At 38.8% G+C, this 21,408-nt stretch overlaps 1 protein-coding gene across 2 annotated transcripts in view; it reads right to left on the bottom strand.

The window, feature by feature from the left end:
- The window catches only part of Igf2bp2 (insulin like growth factor 2 mRNA binding protein 2), a 140,922-nt gene that overhangs the window by 12,092 nt on the left and 107,422 nt on the right, over positions 1-21,408 (bottom strand). The window contains exons 5-10 of one of the 2 annotated variants that reach the window (XM_020157587.2): positions 18,154-18,217; positions 15,743-16,015; positions 13,784-13,918; positions 9,938-10,060; positions 9,360-9,495; positions 6,521-6,649 (exon numbers count right to left, since the gene is read on the bottom strand). In XM_020157587.2, the coding sequence (XP_020013176.1) occupies positions 6,521-6,649; positions 9,360-9,495; positions 9,938-10,060; positions 13,784-13,918; positions 15,743-16,015; positions 18,154-18,217 (860 nt within the window). Of the gene's footprint in view, positions 1-6,520; positions 6,650-9,359; positions 9,496-9,937; positions 10,061-13,783; positions 13,919-15,742; positions 16,016-18,153; positions 18,235-21,408 lie in introns of both variants that reach the window. The other variant, XM_074073601.1, reaches the window with a different exon arrangement.

The raw sequence follows: 21,408 nt of genomic DNA, 5'->3' as shown, positions 1-21,408 counted from the left end.
AAAATTAATAAATGCCAATAATAATTTTTAAAAAGTTAAGAAGGACAATTCCCACGTCCCCTCACTTTTGTTTTTTAATTCATGAGTCACAACTATAAGATTGTCATAAGGAAAAACTCCTGAACTCAGCAATGGGGAGCTCATTTTAAGCTGAGGCTCTAACATCAGCCTTGGTGAATGTAAGTCAGATTTTGGAGCCAGAACACCTCAGTCTGAATCATTAGCACTACCAGTTGGAATGATTATTTAAACCTGTCTGAATCTCATCCACAAATGGACTGAAATAATATCTAGACCTTATAGTATTGTGAGGGCTCATTCAGTTGCTTATTTATTCATTCAAAGCTATGTGAGCATCAACTGTGCTGGAGACACTGTTCAGGTAGAATGCAGACAGTTATCTTTTGCAGATGCAAAAGATATCTTCAGAGAAGTACTGTGAGAGAGATAAAAAGGAAGGAGGGCCTTAGGCGAGGAGCTGAGGGGCAGAGTGGAATTTTGGCTAGAATAGTCTGGGACAGCTTAGAGTTGAGAGCTGCTGAGGAGGCAGAGCCCATGCAAGGTCCTGGGTAAGAACATGCTAAGCAGGGTTCTTAGAGGTCTAGAGCCAGAGAAGAGGGTTGCCTGTCTGAAAATAAGAGGGAGGTCAGTATGGTGAAGGCAAATGGAGGTCAGCAGGATGCAAGGTCGTATAGGGCCTCCTGACCTGGTTTGGACATGGATTGATCCAAAGTGTAATGGATGCTCTGAAAGGTGTTATGTGCTATTCAAAGAGGCCAGAGGAATGAGAATGCATCATCAGGCATTACAGGGGCTGCATTAGTGAGTGTAAATGAGTATTTATAATGAAGTGTATGCCTTAGCAGAGCCTACTTTCTATTTCCCACCTTCCCAAGCATACAGTCTGCAGCTTCAAATAGAAGGGGCTTTCAAGACATCTTCCTTATGATGAGAAAAATCCAACCTATCAGTGACCTGGAGAAAGCAGGTTGCAACCATCTGATATGTGGTCCAAGGTCCTATGGGATGGGAGTCAGCAGAGAACCCTGCCCCAGTGTGGCAGTTGGATTCAGTGCCTCCATCACTATGTGAGTGGAGAAGTGACTATTTTTGAAGGTGCGAAAAGCCTTATGACAATGGGAGAGGGGAAAGGCAGTGAAGGCGCCTGGCCTGGCACACCCTACCCTGTCAACCAAGAGCCAGTGGGAGGGGTGGTTATTGTTCACAGGATGATTTCATATTCTCAGTTTGAGGGACTGTGGTGCTTGCTTTTCCTCTGAGTTTGACTCTACTGGGGAATGGGCATAGGAGCATACGTTGTCTTGGAGCATACATCAAACATTTGAGAAAATTCAACAGAACCACCAGCAGGGCATGATACTGAAGGTCAGAAACCCATGAAGGAAAACATTACTGATCTAACCAGCTTAATTCTTAAAATTTCTGCATGACTTCTGTTGGAGGGAAATCTCTGAATACTTTAAGTGCATACATCCTTTGATGCTGTAATTCCAGTCTTAGGAGACTTTTCTTTCAGATATGATTACATTTGTATACAGACTTATAAGAATATTTGTTTTGATACTTCTTTAATTATGGAAATCTGGAATCAACTCAAATGTCTAAAGATACTGTGCTGGTGAGAAAAATTATGTAAATTCATACTATGGAATATGATGTAGCCATTAAAGAAAATTAGCCTTCACTATAGAAGGATGCCTATAATAAGTAAAACAACAACAAAAAACCCATCACAACAACTTGTAATTCACTGTGCATGGCATGAGTCTATATGCATCTTTGAATAATGTGACTACAGGTATGCTGAGAAAACATTTTTTAAATGTGTAAATGTAAGAGTGCCATACTTAAACGGAGTGTATGTTGGATAAATTTGAGTACAAGAGGGAAGGCCAAAGGGACACTTAGATTTTACTTTATGGAACAGTTTACTTGTTCACAACATATATTTGAAGTTATATGGCACAAGGTATCATACGTTAACCAAAAAGAAATGACAACCTGGTAGAAAATATTTACAACACAACAAGTGGTTAAGAGCCTTAATATGAAATGAACTGTCATAAGTCATTAAGGTAAAAAAAGAGCATGACAGTAGTGGCTAAGATTTATATATAGCACGTAAGTTACTACATGCAGACTTTATTTAATGAACCTCACAACAACCCTGTGATGGAGGTGTTATCTTCTCTCTTTGACATTGAGACTCAAAGGGGTTGATTCACTCGCCCAGGGATAAAAACAGCAAGTGACAGTGCAGAAACTCAGAAGCAGGCAGTCTGGCTTCAGAACCAAAGCTATTTTGCTTCTCAATACACTAATGGGCAAGAAATACTGAAAGTCAATTATCAAAGAGGAGAAAAATTGCCAATACACACAAAATTGTTTAGTCTCCTCATAATGACACAACTGTGTATTTTAAAATAACAGACTACAAAGAATAATTTATTGGCAGCAAGGATACGGAAGGAAAAAACCCTACTCTGTCATACATTAGTGGTAGAAATAAAAAGTGGTACATTCTAAATTTATATACCTGTATCAACACATAAAATATATACTCTTTGACCCAGCAGTTGTTTCTAGGAACTTATTCTGAGAAAGTAATTGGAGAAGAGAGCCAAAGTGTGCTGGGCCTGACAGTGCACATCTGCAATTCCAGCTACTCAAGAGGCAGAGGCAGGAGGATGAGTTCAAGGCCAGCCTGGATAAAGTTAGCAAGAGCCTATCTCAAAAACAAACAAACAAACAAAAGGGCTGGGGGCTTAGCTCAAGTGCATAGCAAGCATGAGGTCCTGAGTTCAATACTTAGTACTGTTAAAAACAAAAGGACTAGAGGTGTGGCTCAAGCAGTAGAGCGCCGACCTTGCAAGTGCTAAGCCTTGAGTTCAAACCCCAGTCCCACCAAAAAAAAAAAAAAAAAAAAAAAGAAGCATTTTATATATACAGGGATTTCCATCATAAAGCAAAAATATTAATACTATATATAAATATGTTAAGTATTTTCACATTATACATGCACAGATATAAATGGAAACACTGGTTATCACTAGACTAAAAAACACTTTCTACATTTTTTTTACTGTATATATAATTTTTATATTATTTGCTTCTTAAACATGATGCATGTTACTTTTATAAGCAAAACAAGAAAAAAATGATAAAGTTTCATACATACACATATATCTGAAAAATTCCAGGATTTAAGAGACCAACCGGTGTGTATGAGCCAGCTATAAGGAGGTGCACAGACTTCCTTGACCTTTGAATGTTAAAAATACAAGAACTAGAGCTTTTTGCTAATTAGTTATTTATTTTGGTGATATGGTTTGAACTCAGGCCCTCATACTTGCTAGGCCGCACCTCCAGCCCAAGTTTTGTGCTCTATACAAGCAACCAAGAAGTACCCTAGTTTCTTGAAATCTGAATGCCTGTGTGACAGGGATATTAGTATCCCTACAACCCACCCTACCCTGTCCTTCTCAGGAGGCCAGATCCACAGGGAAGCCCACAGCCTGCACTGTGGACTCCCCAGGTGTGGCTCTCCCACAGGTGCCTCTACACCTCAGCTCCACACTTCTGCAGCTGTACCAGTCTCTGCAGAGACTCTGTCTCAGAGTGTGGTCAACTGCACGTTTAGAATCAACTCTAATTTTGATCCACCGAATCAAGATCAGAATAACATGGCTTTTAGTTTAAAAAGGAAATCTTTTTTTTTTTTTTTTAATGATGAGGTCTAGCTATGCTGCCCATGTTGGTCTCGAACATACGGGCTCAGGAAATTCTCCCACCTCAGCTTCCACAGTAGCTGGGAGTGCAGGCATGCAACACCAAGCCTGGGCGGAAATCTTATTTAAAACTTATTTTTAAAGACCAGAAACTAATTATCTTAGTAAGATGGTTAATCTATTTTGGTGAATATTCCAGATGTAAAGGAAGCTTTCTGACTGGAAAAACCCATTTCCAAATTTAGAAAACATTGTACCACATGAAAATCTCTCATTTTAGTCCAGAGGTCAGCAAATACTTTCTGTAAAGGACCGAATAATAACTATTTTAGGCTTTGAAGGTCCTATGATCATAACTATTCAACTTTGCTATTCTAGTGGGAAACACTAACAACAATATGTAAATAAATGATCATTGCTGTGTCCCAATAAAACATCATTAACAAAATAAATGGTGGGCTAGATTTGGCCCTGAAGCTCTGGAATGCTGATCCCTATTTTAATTTTTAATTAATTAATTTAATTTTTTGTGGTACTGGGGATCAAATCCAAGGCCACTGAGCCCCACCCTCCCACACACCCAGGCTCCCATTTATGAACTTAGGTTGTGCAGGTGGCCTGGCTTTTGAGGTTACCTTTCCCTGAGACTCTGTGTACAGCCTGTTTTCTGGAAAGTTAGATGTATACTTTGATCACCTTTAGTAGTACCTGGGAAAAACTACTCTTTTACGAAAGAAGAGGTGAGACAGATTGATTGAGAAAAATCAGAGGCTTTTGAAAGAACTGTCAAGACAAGCTGAGAAACCAGGAAGCAAAAGTGTTCCCGGAAGATCACTTGGTCACCCCCCTACCTAAGTTATATCATAGAGCTCTCAACAGAGAGAACAAAGGATTGAAAAGGAAAATTTGACCTTATTGAAAAGGCTGAAACTGTGAAGCCAACAGTCAGTATGAAGCATCCAGCTGATCCATCCAGCTGATGGATTACCATTGCGATACGGGTTATCTCAATCCAGTGCCTTCCTCAAGATGAATGAGATCCACCCTTAGGCATTATAGCCAACTAAGAGGAGCTTCCAGGACATCTAGTGCTACCAGTGGTCTCAGCTGTAAAACTGAACAGTTTGTGACATATCCAGTGGCCTGCTGATAAGATCTAAAACTCCCTTACATTTGCACTGCTTAGCTACAAAACCTTTTTTTTTAAACTTTATACATTGTTCATCCAAGTTTTATTGATGTGCTCTTGTATATTGCTATAATTCTCTGTGTAAACATTTGTAATAATTTTTAGCAATTTATATAACAGTTGTAATTTATTATTATTACTCAGTGCAAAATTATTGTCAAAAAGACAATTTAATGTAAAAATCAGTGTTTCCTATGATGATGTATTTATATGAGATAGATGAGTATTTAATAGAGAAATGGGGGCTGGCAGAGTAGCTCAAGTGGTACGAGTGCCTGCCTAGCAAGCATGAGACCCTGAGTTCAAACCCCAGTGCTGACAAAAAAAGAAAAAAAATCTAGGAATGGTAGTATGCATGTATGTTTTCTCATGATAGAAACTGATTCAAATGTCATGCTGGTAAAGAAACATACACACAAATGAGATGTGTCTCAGTGTCTTTTAACTGTACTGAGCTGGTCATTTTTACAGCAAAGGTACAACAAAGGTGCAGAGATGTGCACTTCTCACAGCTGTCCTTAAAGCAGCCACATGACTGTAACAACCCCCATGACCCCTCACAGCACATTTTCAGGACCTTCTATCACACATACACACAAGGTTCAATGTTGGGCTCCCTCCTTTGGTTTAATGCAAAATGGATATAACTAAAGAAATGGTACGGAGTGATACAGAAATGTCTCAGAAGAACTGTCTATGAGCGACAGACAATCGCAATACTAGCGATAGACAATGGCAATATTAGCCAGGTGCTGGTGGCTCATGCTTGTAATTCTAGCTACTCAGGAGGCAGAGATCAGGAGGATCACAGTCTGAAGCCAGCCCAGGCGAATAGTCTGAGAGACCCTATCTCAAAAAACCCATCACAAAAAAAGGGCTGGTGGAGTGGCTCAGGTGTAGGCCCTGAGTTCAAACTCCAGCACTGCAAAAAAAAAAAAAAAAAAAAAAAAAAGCAGTATTTATACAGAAGAATTAGGAACCAGAAAGACAGCTAACAAGTGTCCTCAGCCCAATTTGGCTATGTAGTAAACAAGAATAATGCTTGTGAATAAGCGCAACAAGTGGAAAATATACCATTCACATTTTTTTTGTTGTGAATTATGATTCAAGCAGTAAGTACTTACTGACAACCTACTAAATACCAGGCATTGTACTGCTTAGATACACTGTGCAATTTCTTCATTAATAAAATATAATGCATTTGAATTGTAGACATATGTGGAAATTACACACACACATATATATCTGTGTACATATGTATATACTCTAAAGTACCTGAATATAGTAATGACTAATACTAATGAATGCTCTTATTTGAGCTAACAAATCTTTTTTTTAAAAAAACAAGTTTTCTAGTTAATGAATTTGCTAGTATTCTTTCTAGATATGACCCATACTAGGTTTTAAAACATGGTTTGATATCAATTTGCCCACTAGGAAGGAATTCTAAGAAACTATGCTATAACACTCATGAGAATGGTCTCCAGATATAAACTTTAGCCCTGACTCAACACAGCAGAGAAATGCTGCTGACTGGAGCTGTCCAGAGCAGGAGCAACCATCTGAGTCCTGAGCTACTTACAGCAAAAGGGTGGTAGGGGGTAGCAGGTGGGGCTCCACGGGGCCCAGCTGGCGGAGGCAGCACGGACAGTCCTGTTGAAAAGATGCCAAGTGCACTGAGGTTCAACCCTGGGATCAGATTGGCTTGTTGCTGGGAACAGAAATGGAGAAAAAAGATGAGGGAGGAGACCAGAGAGGCCCAGCTTGCCTGGGTCAACCTCCATCTCTTGTCTGGATGGCACCAGCATCTCCCAATCAACTCTATCCTCGCCTGTGGACTTCTTTACCTTGTAATGGGGGTGGATACCAAACCTCAACCTGACCATGGCATTCCTTTAAAGTTTTTCCAACACCTTTGGGAATGTACATATATTACCATAGCCAATGAAGTCTTCCTGGAGACCCAGGCCACCTTGTTAGCCTGTTTCCTGCTAAGTCCTCATTCCCACTCCTTTCAATCCTGCTCCTTAAATACCCCAAGCTCACCTCTGGGCCCCTACACACGTTGTCTTCCCTGCAAGGAAGCGCTTCTCTCCCTCTTTACCTAGCTAAGTCCTCTTCTCCTTTGGAATTCCCCTACCTTAGGTATCACCTCATGCCTGAAGCTTTCTCTCACCCCCAGAAGTCTTAGCTCAAATGCCCTCTCTTGTCTCTCCTAACATTCATGTACTCCTTTAAGACAGCACTTGCCAGATGGTGCTAGTATCACCTTAGGTACCTCTTCCACTTTTAGGCCAACACTTCCTTGAGAATAGAGAATATTTTACTTAGTATTTGTGTTCAATGCCTGGTAAATAGTAAGTACTCAATAAATGTTTGTTTAATGAATATGTCTTTTTAACTCTATTCGGGATGGGTCAGACCCTTTACCAGGAACTACACAGATTAATTCCAATGTCCAAGTTTAAGATGTTTCTCTTTTGTCTTTTCATCATTTAGTTGCCAGCTTCATAATCATTTCACTTGCTTATTTCACATTTAAATCTGGGGACACTCACCATGGCTAGAGGTGAGTTTTATCTACACAGCCCTTCAGAGGCAAAGGAATGTATCACCTATCTTGGCCTGTACCCAACCTGCCCCCTTTCTTGTCTTCCTGAACATAAAGCAGTTTTCTAACATCTCTTTACTTCTCTGTGGTTACAGTTACCCTGTATTCTTTTAGAATACAGAGCAGTAGAACTGGGACCCTTCATCTTTACCTCATTTGATATATAAGACCTGGTAATTTGGTGATTCCTCTCTCAGAGTGTGGCTTTGGTACAGATATGAATGCATCTCAGTGACATGCTCAAGTGATGCTCAAGTGATTATGTTTGGAGAACCCAGACCCTTTTGAGCATTTCCATGTTTTCACAAAAAGAGATGCTGATCAAAAGACATCAAGAACCCGCAAGAAGAAAATGAGGTTGTTGGATGATAGTTTCACAGATATATGCAAACAGGGAGAAGGCTGCACTGTGGTCTCCTCCTCTGCCTCCTTATTCTGTCCCATAATCATCATGTGGAGGGGGCTGCTCACCTGGGGCTTGGCATGAGGTGGGGGAGAGAGTGCTGACCTGAGATAAAGACACTGTGGAAAGTGCTGCAGTGAGGGAGCTGGGGTTCAGCCTGCAGAGCTCTTTGTCAACATTGCTTCAATGTTACCCAACAGGGTTGGGAAATGGATGAGGGTTCAGATGAAACAAAACAGGCCATGAATTGGTAACTACTGAGGCTGAATTTTGGGCATATGAGGTGGTCTTATCAGAACATCCTTTCCACCACTGCGTATATTACAAATTATAATAGAAATGAATGAAAACCTTTACTTCTTCAAGCTTGTGCTTTGCTGACAGACAAATCCCAGACTTTTGTCACCCTATTATAAAGTGGAAACTAGGTGACACTAATAGGAAGGACAAAGCTACATCAGTCTGTTAGTGAGAGCTAAGTGGATGACATTTACTGGGCAATCTGAAAGTGCAGATCAACAAGCAAGAGATGAAAATCAGAAGTTAATTTTTTTTTTTTTTTTGGTGGTGGTACTGGGGTTTGAACTCAGGGCCTTCATCTTGAGTCACTCCATCAGCCTTTTTTTTTTTTTGGTGATAGGTTTTTTTGAGATAGGGTCTCACAAACTATTTATCCAGGCTGGCTTTGAACTGCAATCCTCCTGAGTAGCTAGGATTACAGGCGTGAGCCACTGGCACCAGCAATTATTTATTTTTTTAAGAGACGTGTTTTCACTATGTTGGTCAGGTTGGTCTTGAACTTCTGGATTCAAGAAATCTTTGGTCTCAGCCTCCCAAGTGGCTGGGATTAAAGGCCTATACCTGGCGATTTTATTTTATTTATTTTGATGCTGAAGACTTGGGATTGAACCCAGCCAGGGTCTCACATATTTAAACATAAACTCTGCCACTGAGCTACACCTCTAGCCCAGGTAATTTTAAAGTATATCTTTTAAAAATTTTAAGAGTAACAAGACATATTACAGAAAGTTTAGAAAGTATTAAAAAAAAAAACCCTCCACTTTCTAACATGCCTGTTTTCACTTTTATTTGTAGTCTTCTACTCATTTTGATCCATATTACTTCACATAATTGGAACACTAGCTTTATATATATCATAAGCATTTCCGCATATTACAGTTTCAAAGACATGATCTTAATGGCTTCACACTATTTTGTCCAGTTTTGTGTTTTATCATGATTTACTAATTGGTTTCCTGACTGTTTTAATGCTTTTACCCTAAAAACTGCAGACCTATCTTCAGGCATCTCCCTCATAAATTGAGTGAGAGTTATTCTTACAGCGGCTTATATCCTGCCTGAAAGCACGTGGGAAAGCCAGTGGAGAAGGAAGCATGAGGCACTTACATTAACCGCCAGCAAGTCATTTTCAAAGGCCTCACGTAGCTTCTTCATAATCTCTATCTCAGCATTAGCACAGGCTTCCACTGTGCCCTTCACCGTGATGGTTCTCTCAGGGTTGTATATGCTCAAATCCTGCAAACTGGCCAATGGAAAAAAACAGAGAAACTTCCTTTTCTCGACAGGAAAAATAAATTTCCATATCAGAAACAAATCTTGGGAGAAGCAGAAATGACTGGATTCCTTCATAACACATTATGGTGTAGAGTCTCTGCTATCTCGAATCTTACCAGTGACTTAGATCAATCCTTAGTGAAAAGTGTGTGGCTGGGAACTGTTTTTTTTTTCTTTTTTTTCTTCCCAGTTCTGGGGATGGAACCCAGGGCTTCACACGTTAGGCAAGTGCTCTATAACCGATCCACATATCCCCAGCCTTAAGTATTTGTTTTCGATGATGATAGAAATAATCACATCACACCTGATATATATTCCCATTTTAGGGAAAACCAGATAAATGAGTGCAGGGTATAGAAATGCTTAAATTATTCATTATTAGATACAATTAATCTGAATGGGTGGCTTACGATGAGATTGTTATCTTGGTCCCTGTCTCGTGTTCAATTTTCTTCAAATTTCTGCCTTCTTTGCCAATCAGTCTTCCAACCAAGCCATTGTGGGCCAAGATTTTCAGAGGAATCTCTTCGGCTCTAAAAGAGACAAAGATTTAACACTTAAAATGGTCACAAAGTTGGTTCTCAAGAGCTATTATGCCGTTTTTTTTTTCTTTTGAATGGAAGCCAATCTGTTCATGTACCAAGGGGCTATGGGCTTTAGGAAAAGCCAGGTTCTGTACCAACTCCAGTTCATGAATTCTGATTAACATAAGCTAAACCACGGTAATTCTACGCTCTGATAATAACTGGTTGGCAGTAGGTCCATGAGGCAGATCTGGCCAGTGAGCTATGAATTAAAAATAGAATTGCTGTATGATCTGACAGTCCCTCTTCTGGGTATAAATCCAGAAGAAATGAAGCAGAATTATTTGTGAACTCATTTCATAGCAACACTATTTGCTAACAGTCAAAAAAAAAAAAAGAGGAGGAGCAATGCAAAATATCCATCAGCAAATAAACAGATAAACATGTGTTATATACATACAACAGAATATTATTCAGATTTAAAGGGAAGGAGATCACCCCCATTAGAATAGCCATCATTAGCAACACTACTAACAGGTGTTGGCGAGGATGTGGGGAAAAAGGAACCCTCTTACACTGTTGGTGGGAATGTAAACTAGTACAACCACTCTGGAAAAAAATTTGGAGGCTACTTAAAAAGCTAGACATTGATCTACCATTTGATCCAGCAATACCACTCTTGGGGATATACCCAAAAGAATGTGACACAGGTTACTCCAGAGGCACCTGCACACCCATGTTTATTGCGGCACTATTCACAATAGCCAAGTTATGGAAACAGCCAAGATGCCCCACCACTGACGAATGGATTAAGAAAATGTGGTAGTTATACACAATGGAATTTTATGCAGCCATGAAGAAGAATGAAATTTATCATTCGCAAGTAAATGGATGGAATTGGAGAACATCATTCTGAGTGAGGTTAGCCTGGCCCAAAAGACCAAAAATCATATGTTCTCCCCCACATGCGGACATTAGATCAAGGGCAAACACAAGGGGATTGGACTTTGACCACATGATAAAGCGAGAACACACAAGGAAGGTATGAGGATAGGTAAAACACCCAAAAAACTAGCTAGCATTTGTTGCCCTCAATGCAGAGAAACTAAAGCAGATACTTACTGAGGCCAATAGGAGAAGGGGACCAGGAACTAGAGAAAAGGTTAGTTCGAGAAGAATTAACTTAGAAGGTAATACACATGTACAGGAGGGCAATGTGAGTAAACTCCCTGTATAGCTATCCTTATCTCAACTAGCAAAAACCCTTGTTCCTTCCTATTGTTGCTTATACTCCCTCTTCAACAAAATTAGAGATAAGGGCAAAATAGTTTCTGCTTGGTAGCGAGGGGTTGGGGGGTAATGGAGGGGGTGAGGGTAAGGGGGGGGAAATGACCCAAACATTGTACGTACATATGAATATAATAAAAAAAAAAGAAAAAATAATGAAGGGAAGGAGACCCTGTTACACACTACAACATGGATGAACTTTGAGGATATTATGCTAAGTGAATAAACCAGTCACAAAAAGATAAACACTATATGACTCCACTTATATGAGGTTATCTAAACTAATCAAATTCATAAGAAAAGGAAGAAGAATGGTAGTTTACAAGGGGTGAGGCAAGGGGGAAATGGGTAGTTGTTTAATGAGCACAGAGTTTCAGATTTACAAGATGAGTAAGTTTTGGGTATCTATTTCACAACACTGTGAAGGAATACATCTGATATTAATGAACTGTACACTTTAAAATTATTAAGATGATAAATTTTATATTATGTGTGTTCTGCCACAATTCTTAGAAACATTTTTTAAAAGGTGCAAAGAAGTAATGCTCTCTCTTTTTCAAGTTTGGAATATTTTTCTGTGGAGACACAAGGTCTGAAATCTCAGCAGCCAGCCATCCAATCTATCATCACAAAGGAAATAAGGCAGAAAAATGTCCCAGGCCTTTGAGCCCATGTCTCAAATGACCTTGGAGTTATTCTAACTTAAGACTTCTTAGCATGTGACATAGTAATTCTTTCTTACTACTTAAGACACTTGCGTTTCCTATTACTTAAATTGAAAAGCACCTAACAGGTGCATTGCCTCATATATACCAATACTTTAAAAAGCTCCACGAGAGCCTGGAGCTGGTGGCTCATGCCTATAATCCTAGCTGCTTGGGGAGGTTGAGAACAGAAAGGTCATGATTTGAGGCCAGCCTGGGCAAAAAGTCTGAGATCACCAAGTTCAAAATAACCAGAGCAAAATGGACTGTAGGTGTGGCTCAAATGATAGAATGTCTGTGTTGTAAGCTTGAAGCCCTGAGTTCAAAATCCCAGCTGCATATCCTCCTCACTTTCCAAAAAAAAAAACTCCACTAGGATGTAGCTTTTGGAGGGCAGGGGGTTTAGTGCTTGCTTCCATATACTAGATGCTCAGCAAATATTTGGTAAATTAATTTTAAAAAAGTTTAGGATTCTTGTTCTCTTGCATCTTTTGCCTTCTACTCACTCCCCTCAGGGCTGTCCTCCATACAGAGAGATCATCTCTGAAATGCTCAAGTCTTGCCTTGTCCGCTAAAACCGTGGTTAGGACCTATTACATGTAGTTGTAACGCTACTTCTCCATAGTAGCATTTCTTAGAGCTGCACTCAGTTACTCAGTGCTATAATTATTTGTTTAGTGAACATCTCTCCCACCCGGCAAAGCAAGCCTAGCAAGGCCTGGCTCTTATTCATGTCTGTAGCTTTTTTAACAATCCAGTGCTTCGTACAGTGTAGGCACTTGAAAACATTTGTTTCAAAGGTATTCAAACTCTATCTTGGCTCTATATGAAAACTTAAAAACCCAGTTTACAAATCAGTCTTTTTGACTGTTTATAGACTTTTGTAAGTTGCTTGTACCTAGGTCAAAGTAACAAGAAGTGTATTGTTTATAAATTTTTTTAATAATTTAGATAAAAGTAGGGTTTCTTCAAATTAAGCCCTAGCATGTGGAGGATTTAAAAAGTCCCAAACAGAGCAAACAACTGATAAGTGGAAGATTTATGATATTTCAGTATAAGTTTGCAATGCTCTTCTTTTAAAATCTACTTCCATATGCTTTGTTTTGTACCAGTCATATTCCATATTATTTGTCAAATTAATTTAATATTCAATCCATTCTTTACTGCTTCTCTATAAAACTGCTCCTGCTGGTCATAAACAGATTTTTGCAAACTGACAAAGTCTTTTTAAAAACTGTACTGTTTATTTTATTGCCATTCATTATTTATAATACAAAATCAACTGGTTTAGTAAGAACTTTTGTTTGCCATTCAAATTGAAATGATGCTCATCACATTGTGGAATTTCAAGAACTATTTCATAAAAGAAAGGGTGGGGGGAGAAAGAAGAAAAAAGAGGAAGAAGAGTAAAATACCCACTTGGAAACCAGTTTCTACTACTTAAGGAAATGTAATCCAACTGGTGACAACGTACATTCTATAGCTGCATTGTCCAATATGACATGTAGCTATTTAAATCTGGATTAGTTAAAATAAAACAAAACATTCAGTTCTTCATTGCACTAGTCACATTTGAAGCACTCAACAGCAACAAGTGACTAGTGGTTATTTTATTGACAGTGCAGATACAGAATGTTTTCATAATTACAAGTTCTACTGTCCCCTCTACCAAGTAATAGAGCTTTTAACACAGTTCTTACTCTTACTTGGTTGAGTGATGGAACAATGTACACAAACTTACAGTTTGGTCTCATCAGCCTCTTTCTGCATGATTTCAAGAATCATGCGGCATGCTTCAGAAGTCCCCTCTGGGGTGGCATGAATGGTGACAGGCTTCTCTGCAGCCCCAGAGTTCTCTTTTCTATGGATGTCTACCCTGTAGGAAAAAAATCAGGAGCCATAAGTATGTCATCTGTGATAGGACTCTAGTCCCAGGAAACATTATCACAACCAATGTACAGCAAGGACACAGACAGACAAGTGTCATTAGCACGTTTGCAACCAATGCCATTCTCCAAGAAGGAGGCAAGCAGTGTGGGAGTTCTAATGACAAACTTTAATCCTTTGCAGCTCCACTTAGAAAGGGACCGTTCTTACAGGAGTGCTGCAGGACAAAGGTGCCAAGCCAGCTTGATAATGAAGCCAGTTTGGTAAATGGAGTATTTTGTGTAGTCTTTCAAATGACTGTAGAAGTGAAGAGTAAAGTGAGAACATAACACTGCATATTGGCATGGGGCCGATCTCTAAACTGATTGCAGCCTTTAAAAGCCATATGTTAATCCAAATCCAAATACCAAATTCAAGCAAGCTTTATACATTTGAGTGTGGATAGAAAACAGAGGCATGCCCTCTCTCTGCCTAAGTTTTTGGTTTCCATTCCATTGGTAGCCTGCTTTCCTCCAGGCTCTTAAAATTAATGGCTCAAAAGCTTGATGACTTTATCAGACTTCTTTGGTTAGCTGTGGTACTACTTGTTTTTGTTCATTTTCAGAATCACATAATTGATTGTATCCCTTTTTACTTTAGCTATTAGAAATCCTTCTTTGGCCTACTTCTTAAAAACAGGCACATACTTTAAGGGCTAACTTCATTTCAACTTAAATTTGTTGCATTTTTAAAGCCACCTAAACAATTTTTGGAATAAAGAGAGATATAAATAAAAATCACTTTCACAGTACAGCAAACTTGGCTGCACTTTTAAAATAAAAGAAACACCAGGCAGTAATTTCTCTTCTCTATTTCATTATTTCCCTCCTAAGATTCTGTACCCTGGGTTTCATCCATGTTAGTATCTGTACTTGGGTGTCACTCAGACACTCTGAAGAAAATAGCATTTTCTCTTTTGGGTTACAGGGCACTCACTCAATGACCTGAACAAAATTCATTGACACACGTAAGTAATATTTGCTAGTAATCTGCAATTTAAGTGCTTTCATATTAATGGTTTCATTTCATTTGCCTAATTATAGTAATTTTCATAACAATCCTGGCAAAATGTAGTATTCCCTTTTTTATACAAGAAGCAATTGATGCTCAAAGAGGTTAAAAAATTGACCTCAAGATTACATAGCCGTTAAGTGGCTGTAAAACTTGAACATGAGTAACTGTCTACACATCCTGTGTTTTCTTCATTATATCATGCTGTGGTCTTAAAAACATATAAAAATCAACAACTCCACAAGTCATTTTATCCACTGACTCCTTAAACTGAACTAGACACAAGAGAACTAGACACAAGGCTAGTATACTTTCTTACTGCAGAGGGGACTCACCACTTCTATGTGAGACTACCTAAGTAGTCTCAAATGGCTACCCCCGGGGTTCTGAGTTAGGACAGGAGGTGAGAACGGAGATAAGCAGGTTCTAGGATCCCACAGAGCCCCATATCTTGACTGTTTTAGAACTACATGCCTTCACTGCATAGTCATCTTACGGGCAGTGCCTGGCTATGAGATCATTAGTGCTCTCTTTAAGGAACCTTTAGTCTTTCAGGGGTGATGGTTATGTCATTAGTATGAAAGCTCATGACAGACCCCAGCTTGATGTTAGTCTGTTAGTCCTGTTCAAAGAAGCCACTGTCCCATTATAGCACAACCCCTCCCCCTACTGCTGACATAAGCAATAGTCCTGAGGATGGCTGAGATGCCAGGACACATGGGAGCTCTCAGAAGGAAGCAAGGGAAGCCCCAGAAGCACGTACCGGGACTGGGTCTGCTTAGTGATGTTCTTTATGGTCAAGCCCTCCTTTCCGATGATGGCACCAACAAACTGGGTGGGGACCAGGATCCGCAGCGGGAAATCAATCTGTCTGGCCTGAGAAGAGGCCCCAGGGGCGTGGCCTTGCTCCCGGGAAGAGTGGTCCCCACGCTGGGCTCGCTGAGGGGGTGAAGGGGAGCTCACCTCTTCATCCGGGATGTAGGAAATCTTGAAGGAGTAGTTCTCAAACTGATGCCCACTTAGCTTCTCGATGGCTCTGAAATGCAGCAGGGGTGGAGGAGCTTTGTCAGAGAGCAACATCAAGAAAGACTCTTCCACTCTTGTTTACCAGGTGCCCAGGGCCAGGCACTCAGGAAACAGTGGTGACCAAGACTAGCACCAGTTCTGCTCCTTCTACACTTGTGACTGACAATTAAACAAGCAGTCACAGTGTCTAAAACTGATCAGACTTGATACACAATTTTGCATTCAGCTATTTTCTCACTACCCAAGGCTATATCCCCCTTATCAAAAACTCACTCAACATTGATACAAAATTATCACCTATTTTTTTCTTTTAAACAATAACACACAATCTATGATTATTGTAAATCATAACACAAAAATTTATTTAAACAAATTTATGAGAAAATTCAGAAATAAACACAAAGAAAATCATAATCCTCCATCTCATTTTTTACATATATTGTTTATAAAAATGAATTAAAGTTGTACATACTATTTTCTAACCTTTAAAAAATAGTTAATACCCCTTTGTACATTCAAATATGGTAATAAAAACAGCTAATACTCTAAACATTTTCCCATGTTATTAAATATTTTTAAATATAATTTTGAATGGCTATTTAGCAGTCTGTTGATTTACTACAGTTTTTGTAATCAATCCTCTATTGTTAGATATGTAGATTATGTTCAATCTTTTAATTAATATACACCGTTACCATGGCATCTTTGCAATTACAACTCTACATATAAGACATGCTAGGCAAACGCTTTACCACTGAGTTTCTCACTCCAGCCCTGTAACATTATTCCTAAGTATGGCTGAGTGTCCCTCTGGAAAGGTTTCAACATTTACTAACCAATAGCAGTTTAGGAGAGCACTTACGTCCTTAACTCTGAAAATCACAGATATTGTTGTTTTAAAATAGCTATTAATGTAATAAAGGATAAATAACTGTATTTTTAAAATTATAGATGAAGCAGAACCACTCCTTCACATTTTTTGGCAGCATTACCCAATTCTACTAGGTTAATGTTCAGGGTTTATAAATTTATTACAAAGCAACCCCTTTGAATTTAATAAAGGCAACAGACAAACATGTACAGAAGACTTCCACCTAAGTGGTGCCTGGATAAGAATGGAATGGTGAATTGGTGGTGTATCTCCTGTTTACGTACATTTGCAAATTTTAACAACAAGTAAACTATTAATTTTTTTCAATAAAAATTAACTTTCTGGAAACTACTCGTATGAAAATGGGTCAAACATGTCTTCATGTGTATTGAAAAACTTGCAAAACAAGTAAGGCTATCATCCTGGGTTGGATATATGTCTAGGATTATGCCACATTCATAACATAAAACATGACCACATATGACCATAATTCTAGTTACAATGGCCTGAGAAGCACTTCAAGAACCTCCTACAAGGAATTCCTACAAGGAATTTTGTTGTCGTTTGAAAAACTTAATCCCAGGTGCTGAAGTGTGGCTCAAATGGTAGAGCAAGCGAGAGGCCAAGTTCAAACCCCAACACATACAACAACAAAATCCCACTTAATCCCATGTCCCTTATTAGGAAGCTCAAAATTAACCATTAATAAAGCAATGTATGGGGAATGAACTAATGAATGGGGACCAGGAAGGAATAGAAGTGAAGAACCCAAGCCAGCTGTATTGTTAACCACTCCCAGACAACTCAGACTGCTACTGTGTTCCTGAGGTGGATCCACTTTTTAATATCACACATGGGAAAAGTCAATGTTACAGTATCCATTCAATGATTATTAAAGGGACCCCATGAGGGTGTCAAAGCAGAGTCTAGGAGACAGTGTCATAGAGCTGGTGCCCTCTATTCCTGACCATGTCAAAACATGGCTCCTGCCCTGCTTTTGATTCCAGCTCAGCATTTTTCAAGATAGAATCTCTGTTCAAGCACTAGACAGACTAGTATGAATGCCCTAGAGCGTCACTGAAGTGTCAAAGGTGGCAGGAATACCCCAGAGCGATGTCAGTATGTCAAAGGCAGCTCAGGTGCCATGGAGCTCTTGGATATGTCAAAATGGGCATGGATAGGCCTCCACCAGTCTTTTCAGAAAAGGTTTACAAATATAGGACTCAATGGACTCCAAAGACAAACCAAAATAGATTTGCAAACCCAAATCCACTTACATTTTTGCTTCTTCTCTTGTTGCATAGGTGACATTGACGACAGCAGTTTCTGTGTCTGTGTTGACTAGGGAAGAACAAAAACTACATTATCATTAACAACATCTATCACCATCTAGCTCAAGGTAAACAAATTAAATTTAGAGAAAAATGCACAAAATATAACATCAACCCAACTCTGTGGTTATTTGCATTTAATATGCATTCACAGCAATTAGTAAATCAGTTGTATATTACACAGTTGCATATCCACTGCATATACCACAGAGCTATATCTTTACTTATTTTATAAACACTTCTGCAGAAGTATATGTACATGTAAACTTTTGTTGTATTTTTTGTTTTAATGTCTATATAGAATTGTAGTGAGCAAACATGCCACAATTTGCCTAAAGCGTTACCCAGCATTACCCAGTTGGCAAATGTGTTATTCCCAATATTTGCTATTCTAAATAGTATTTGCTAAAATTCACCTTTGTTGCAAACATCATTTGATTTGTGTATTCTTCTGAATTATTTATTTAGATTAAAACCACAGAAGAAAAAATTAGGTAAAAGAACATGATGTTTTTCAACACTGTCTTCCAAGTTTGGATCAATTAACTGTGCCACTATTAAGATATGAATTTTAATTGTTATAACTTGCATTTATTTAAAAATAACTGGATATACATACACAAAGTAAGAAGACTTTTTATGAGAATTTTTCTGTGGCTCATCCTGTAATCCCAGCTACTGAGAAGGCAGAAGTGAGGAGGATTGGGTGTTTAGGCCAGCACGGATAAAAAGTTACTGAGATCCCACCTCAGCCAATAAGCTGGGAGGGGTGGCATGAGCCTGTCATCCCATCTACGTGGGAGATATAACAGGAGGATCAAGATCCAGGCTGGCCTGGGAAAAAACACAAGACCCTATTTGAAAATAACTAAAGCAAAAAAAAAGGAAATTCAAAAGGACAGATAAAATTTGCTCTATTTAAACCAGAAAACTTAAATTAAAAATATTCATTTTATCAAAACAAATAGACACAACTAAATCAAATCCTCTAAAACAAACTGTTAGGAGGCTAATTCAAGAAAATCATAATAAGGGTGCTTTTCAAAGTAATAACAAAACCCTGTAATAAAGGAATTCTTAAGTTTGGATCCATGCTTGAGTTTCAGGAATTCTGTAACTCTCACCACTTATGCAATTCAAATTTGTGGAAATGTGAATTTTTCTGGTTTATAATTTCCGTAAGATTCTTCAAGAGATCCGGAACTCCAAAAAAGTAAAAGACATTTAGGATAAAAACTTCAAAGTACCAATACTTTGTGTCCAATAACTTCAAAGTACCTTCAGCATTTATGGGGTAGGTGGTAAGTATACAATCATTAGAGGGAACTCCCATGGTGGTCTAACATGTCATTAATGATGATCCCACCCCTGGCTTTTGCCAGGGAGCATTCCTAATACTCTCTAATTCACACTTACCCAGAAAAAAAAAAAAGGTGTGTGGCCCATAACCATCCTCTCTTAGTGCAGAAACACAGAATGTTACAGAGGTTTCATATCTTCTAATTTCTATGGCTACAGATAAGGCTGCAGGCTCAGAAGCCCAAAAAGGGCTGGGTCTGAGATTCCTGAATAAAGCTATCCTGAAATACTCTCAGATTCTCAGATTTTGTGGTCCCTCCTCAGTCATATTCTCTGTTCTTCAAAGCTGTTTGTGTGCACAGGAAATCAGGCAGTTCTTTGATTCTAGAATAAGTTTAGCTCCATTCATTGGACATGAAAGCTACAAGGTTTCCTAAAACTAAATTGTCCTGCTGGAGCAGGAGTCACCCATGAAACAGGATAAAGCAACAGTCCAGTGGTTCTACCGTGTAGTAGTGAGGCTGCTGGAAACTGGGCAGTCTCCAGGGCATACGTGCCTGAGGAACTGTAGACTGCTGCAGAGTCCTAGGATATTTCTTTCTTGTGTAGCATTGTTCTGAATTTATATCATGATCTCAGCTAGTAACTTTTTTTTTTTTTTTTTTGGGGTACAGGTCTCACTATGTAGCCCAGGCTGGCTCCAAATTCACAATTCTTCTCCTTCAGCCTCTTGACTGTGGGATTACAGATGTATACCAACATGCCTGGCTCAGCTAACAATCTTTAAGGATCATCTATAAGGCTATCTTGGCTACTACATCCAGTCATTATTAGCATGTCTTCTTTTCCATATTGAGGAAAGTAAGAACTGAGAAATAGAATCCTTGTAAATCATGTCTTCTTCCTGAGCTCTTTCCCTTCACCTTTGGGCATGAGCAGGCAATAGTATGAAATTGAATAACAATATTTTTAACATTCATAGAGTGGAGAACATCTGAATAAATTATTGCTTTAAAACTATTACATGAGTTATATGGGCATACAGAACAGATGGCATACGAAAAAATGGGTCCTCCATAATTTTTCCTAAGTAAACTGTTGCAATCCTTTAAGATTATGTTCAATTTCCTTGTCTATAAATACCTTACACAAGCTCTGTTTGGATAACACCACTATTCAGTGTTATAGAAAGGGGAGAGATTATCCTCCCCACTTTACACATGTGGAAATTATGTAAGTCCAGGTCAGGTAACTTTTTCAAGGGCTTTACAGTCAGTGATTGAATTTGTATTCTGCTTTTTAGGCCAAGGCAAAAACAACAACAATAAAAACAAAACATTATGCTACTATGATTAATATTAGGCTCTTATAATCTATTTATAACTCTTCAAGAGCTATAAAAGACATTAGCTTCAGGTGCCTCTCTTTTTAAAATCAGAGCACTTCATGTTTTAGAAGATAAAAATGAGGATGATAAGAAAAGTTATTATCTTCTGGCCTGTGCAGTACTGTTTCTGTGACTCTTCTCAGGTTCTTAAACCTGAGAAAATCACTCGTGGTGTTTAATCCCTGAGCTCTTCTCCCAAAGAGTCTCGATAGGTCTATGGTGAGCCCTAGGAATCTTCATTTTCATAAGTCCTCCAAGAGATTCTTGGCAGAGGAGTCCAACTCCTTTGGAAACAGTCAGGCCAAGCATTAGGAATCTATTTTTCTTAGCCAGGAACAGGTGAGTAGCAACAGTGTAAATCCAATTTCTCCCAGTAAATTTAAGCTTACCCCAGTAAGTGTTTGCCAATGCTTGCACACATTGCAGGATATAAGAAAAAATAGCCTGAAAATCATATTTCTTGAAAAACTAAACTATATAGGTATATAAAGGTGTGTATAGGTATCTCTCACACA

Source organism: Castor canadensis, chromosome 5, assembly GCF_047511655.1.
Source record: "Castor canadensis chromosome 5, mCasCan1.hap1v2, whole genome shotgun sequence".
In the NCBI taxonomy this organism is placed as follows: domain Eukaryota; kingdom Metazoa; phylum Chordata; class Mammalia; order Rodentia; family Castoridae; genus Castor; species Castor canadensis.
The sequence above is the reverse complement of the archived record's forward strand: the minus strand, read 5'-3'. Positions and strand labels throughout refer to the sequence as shown.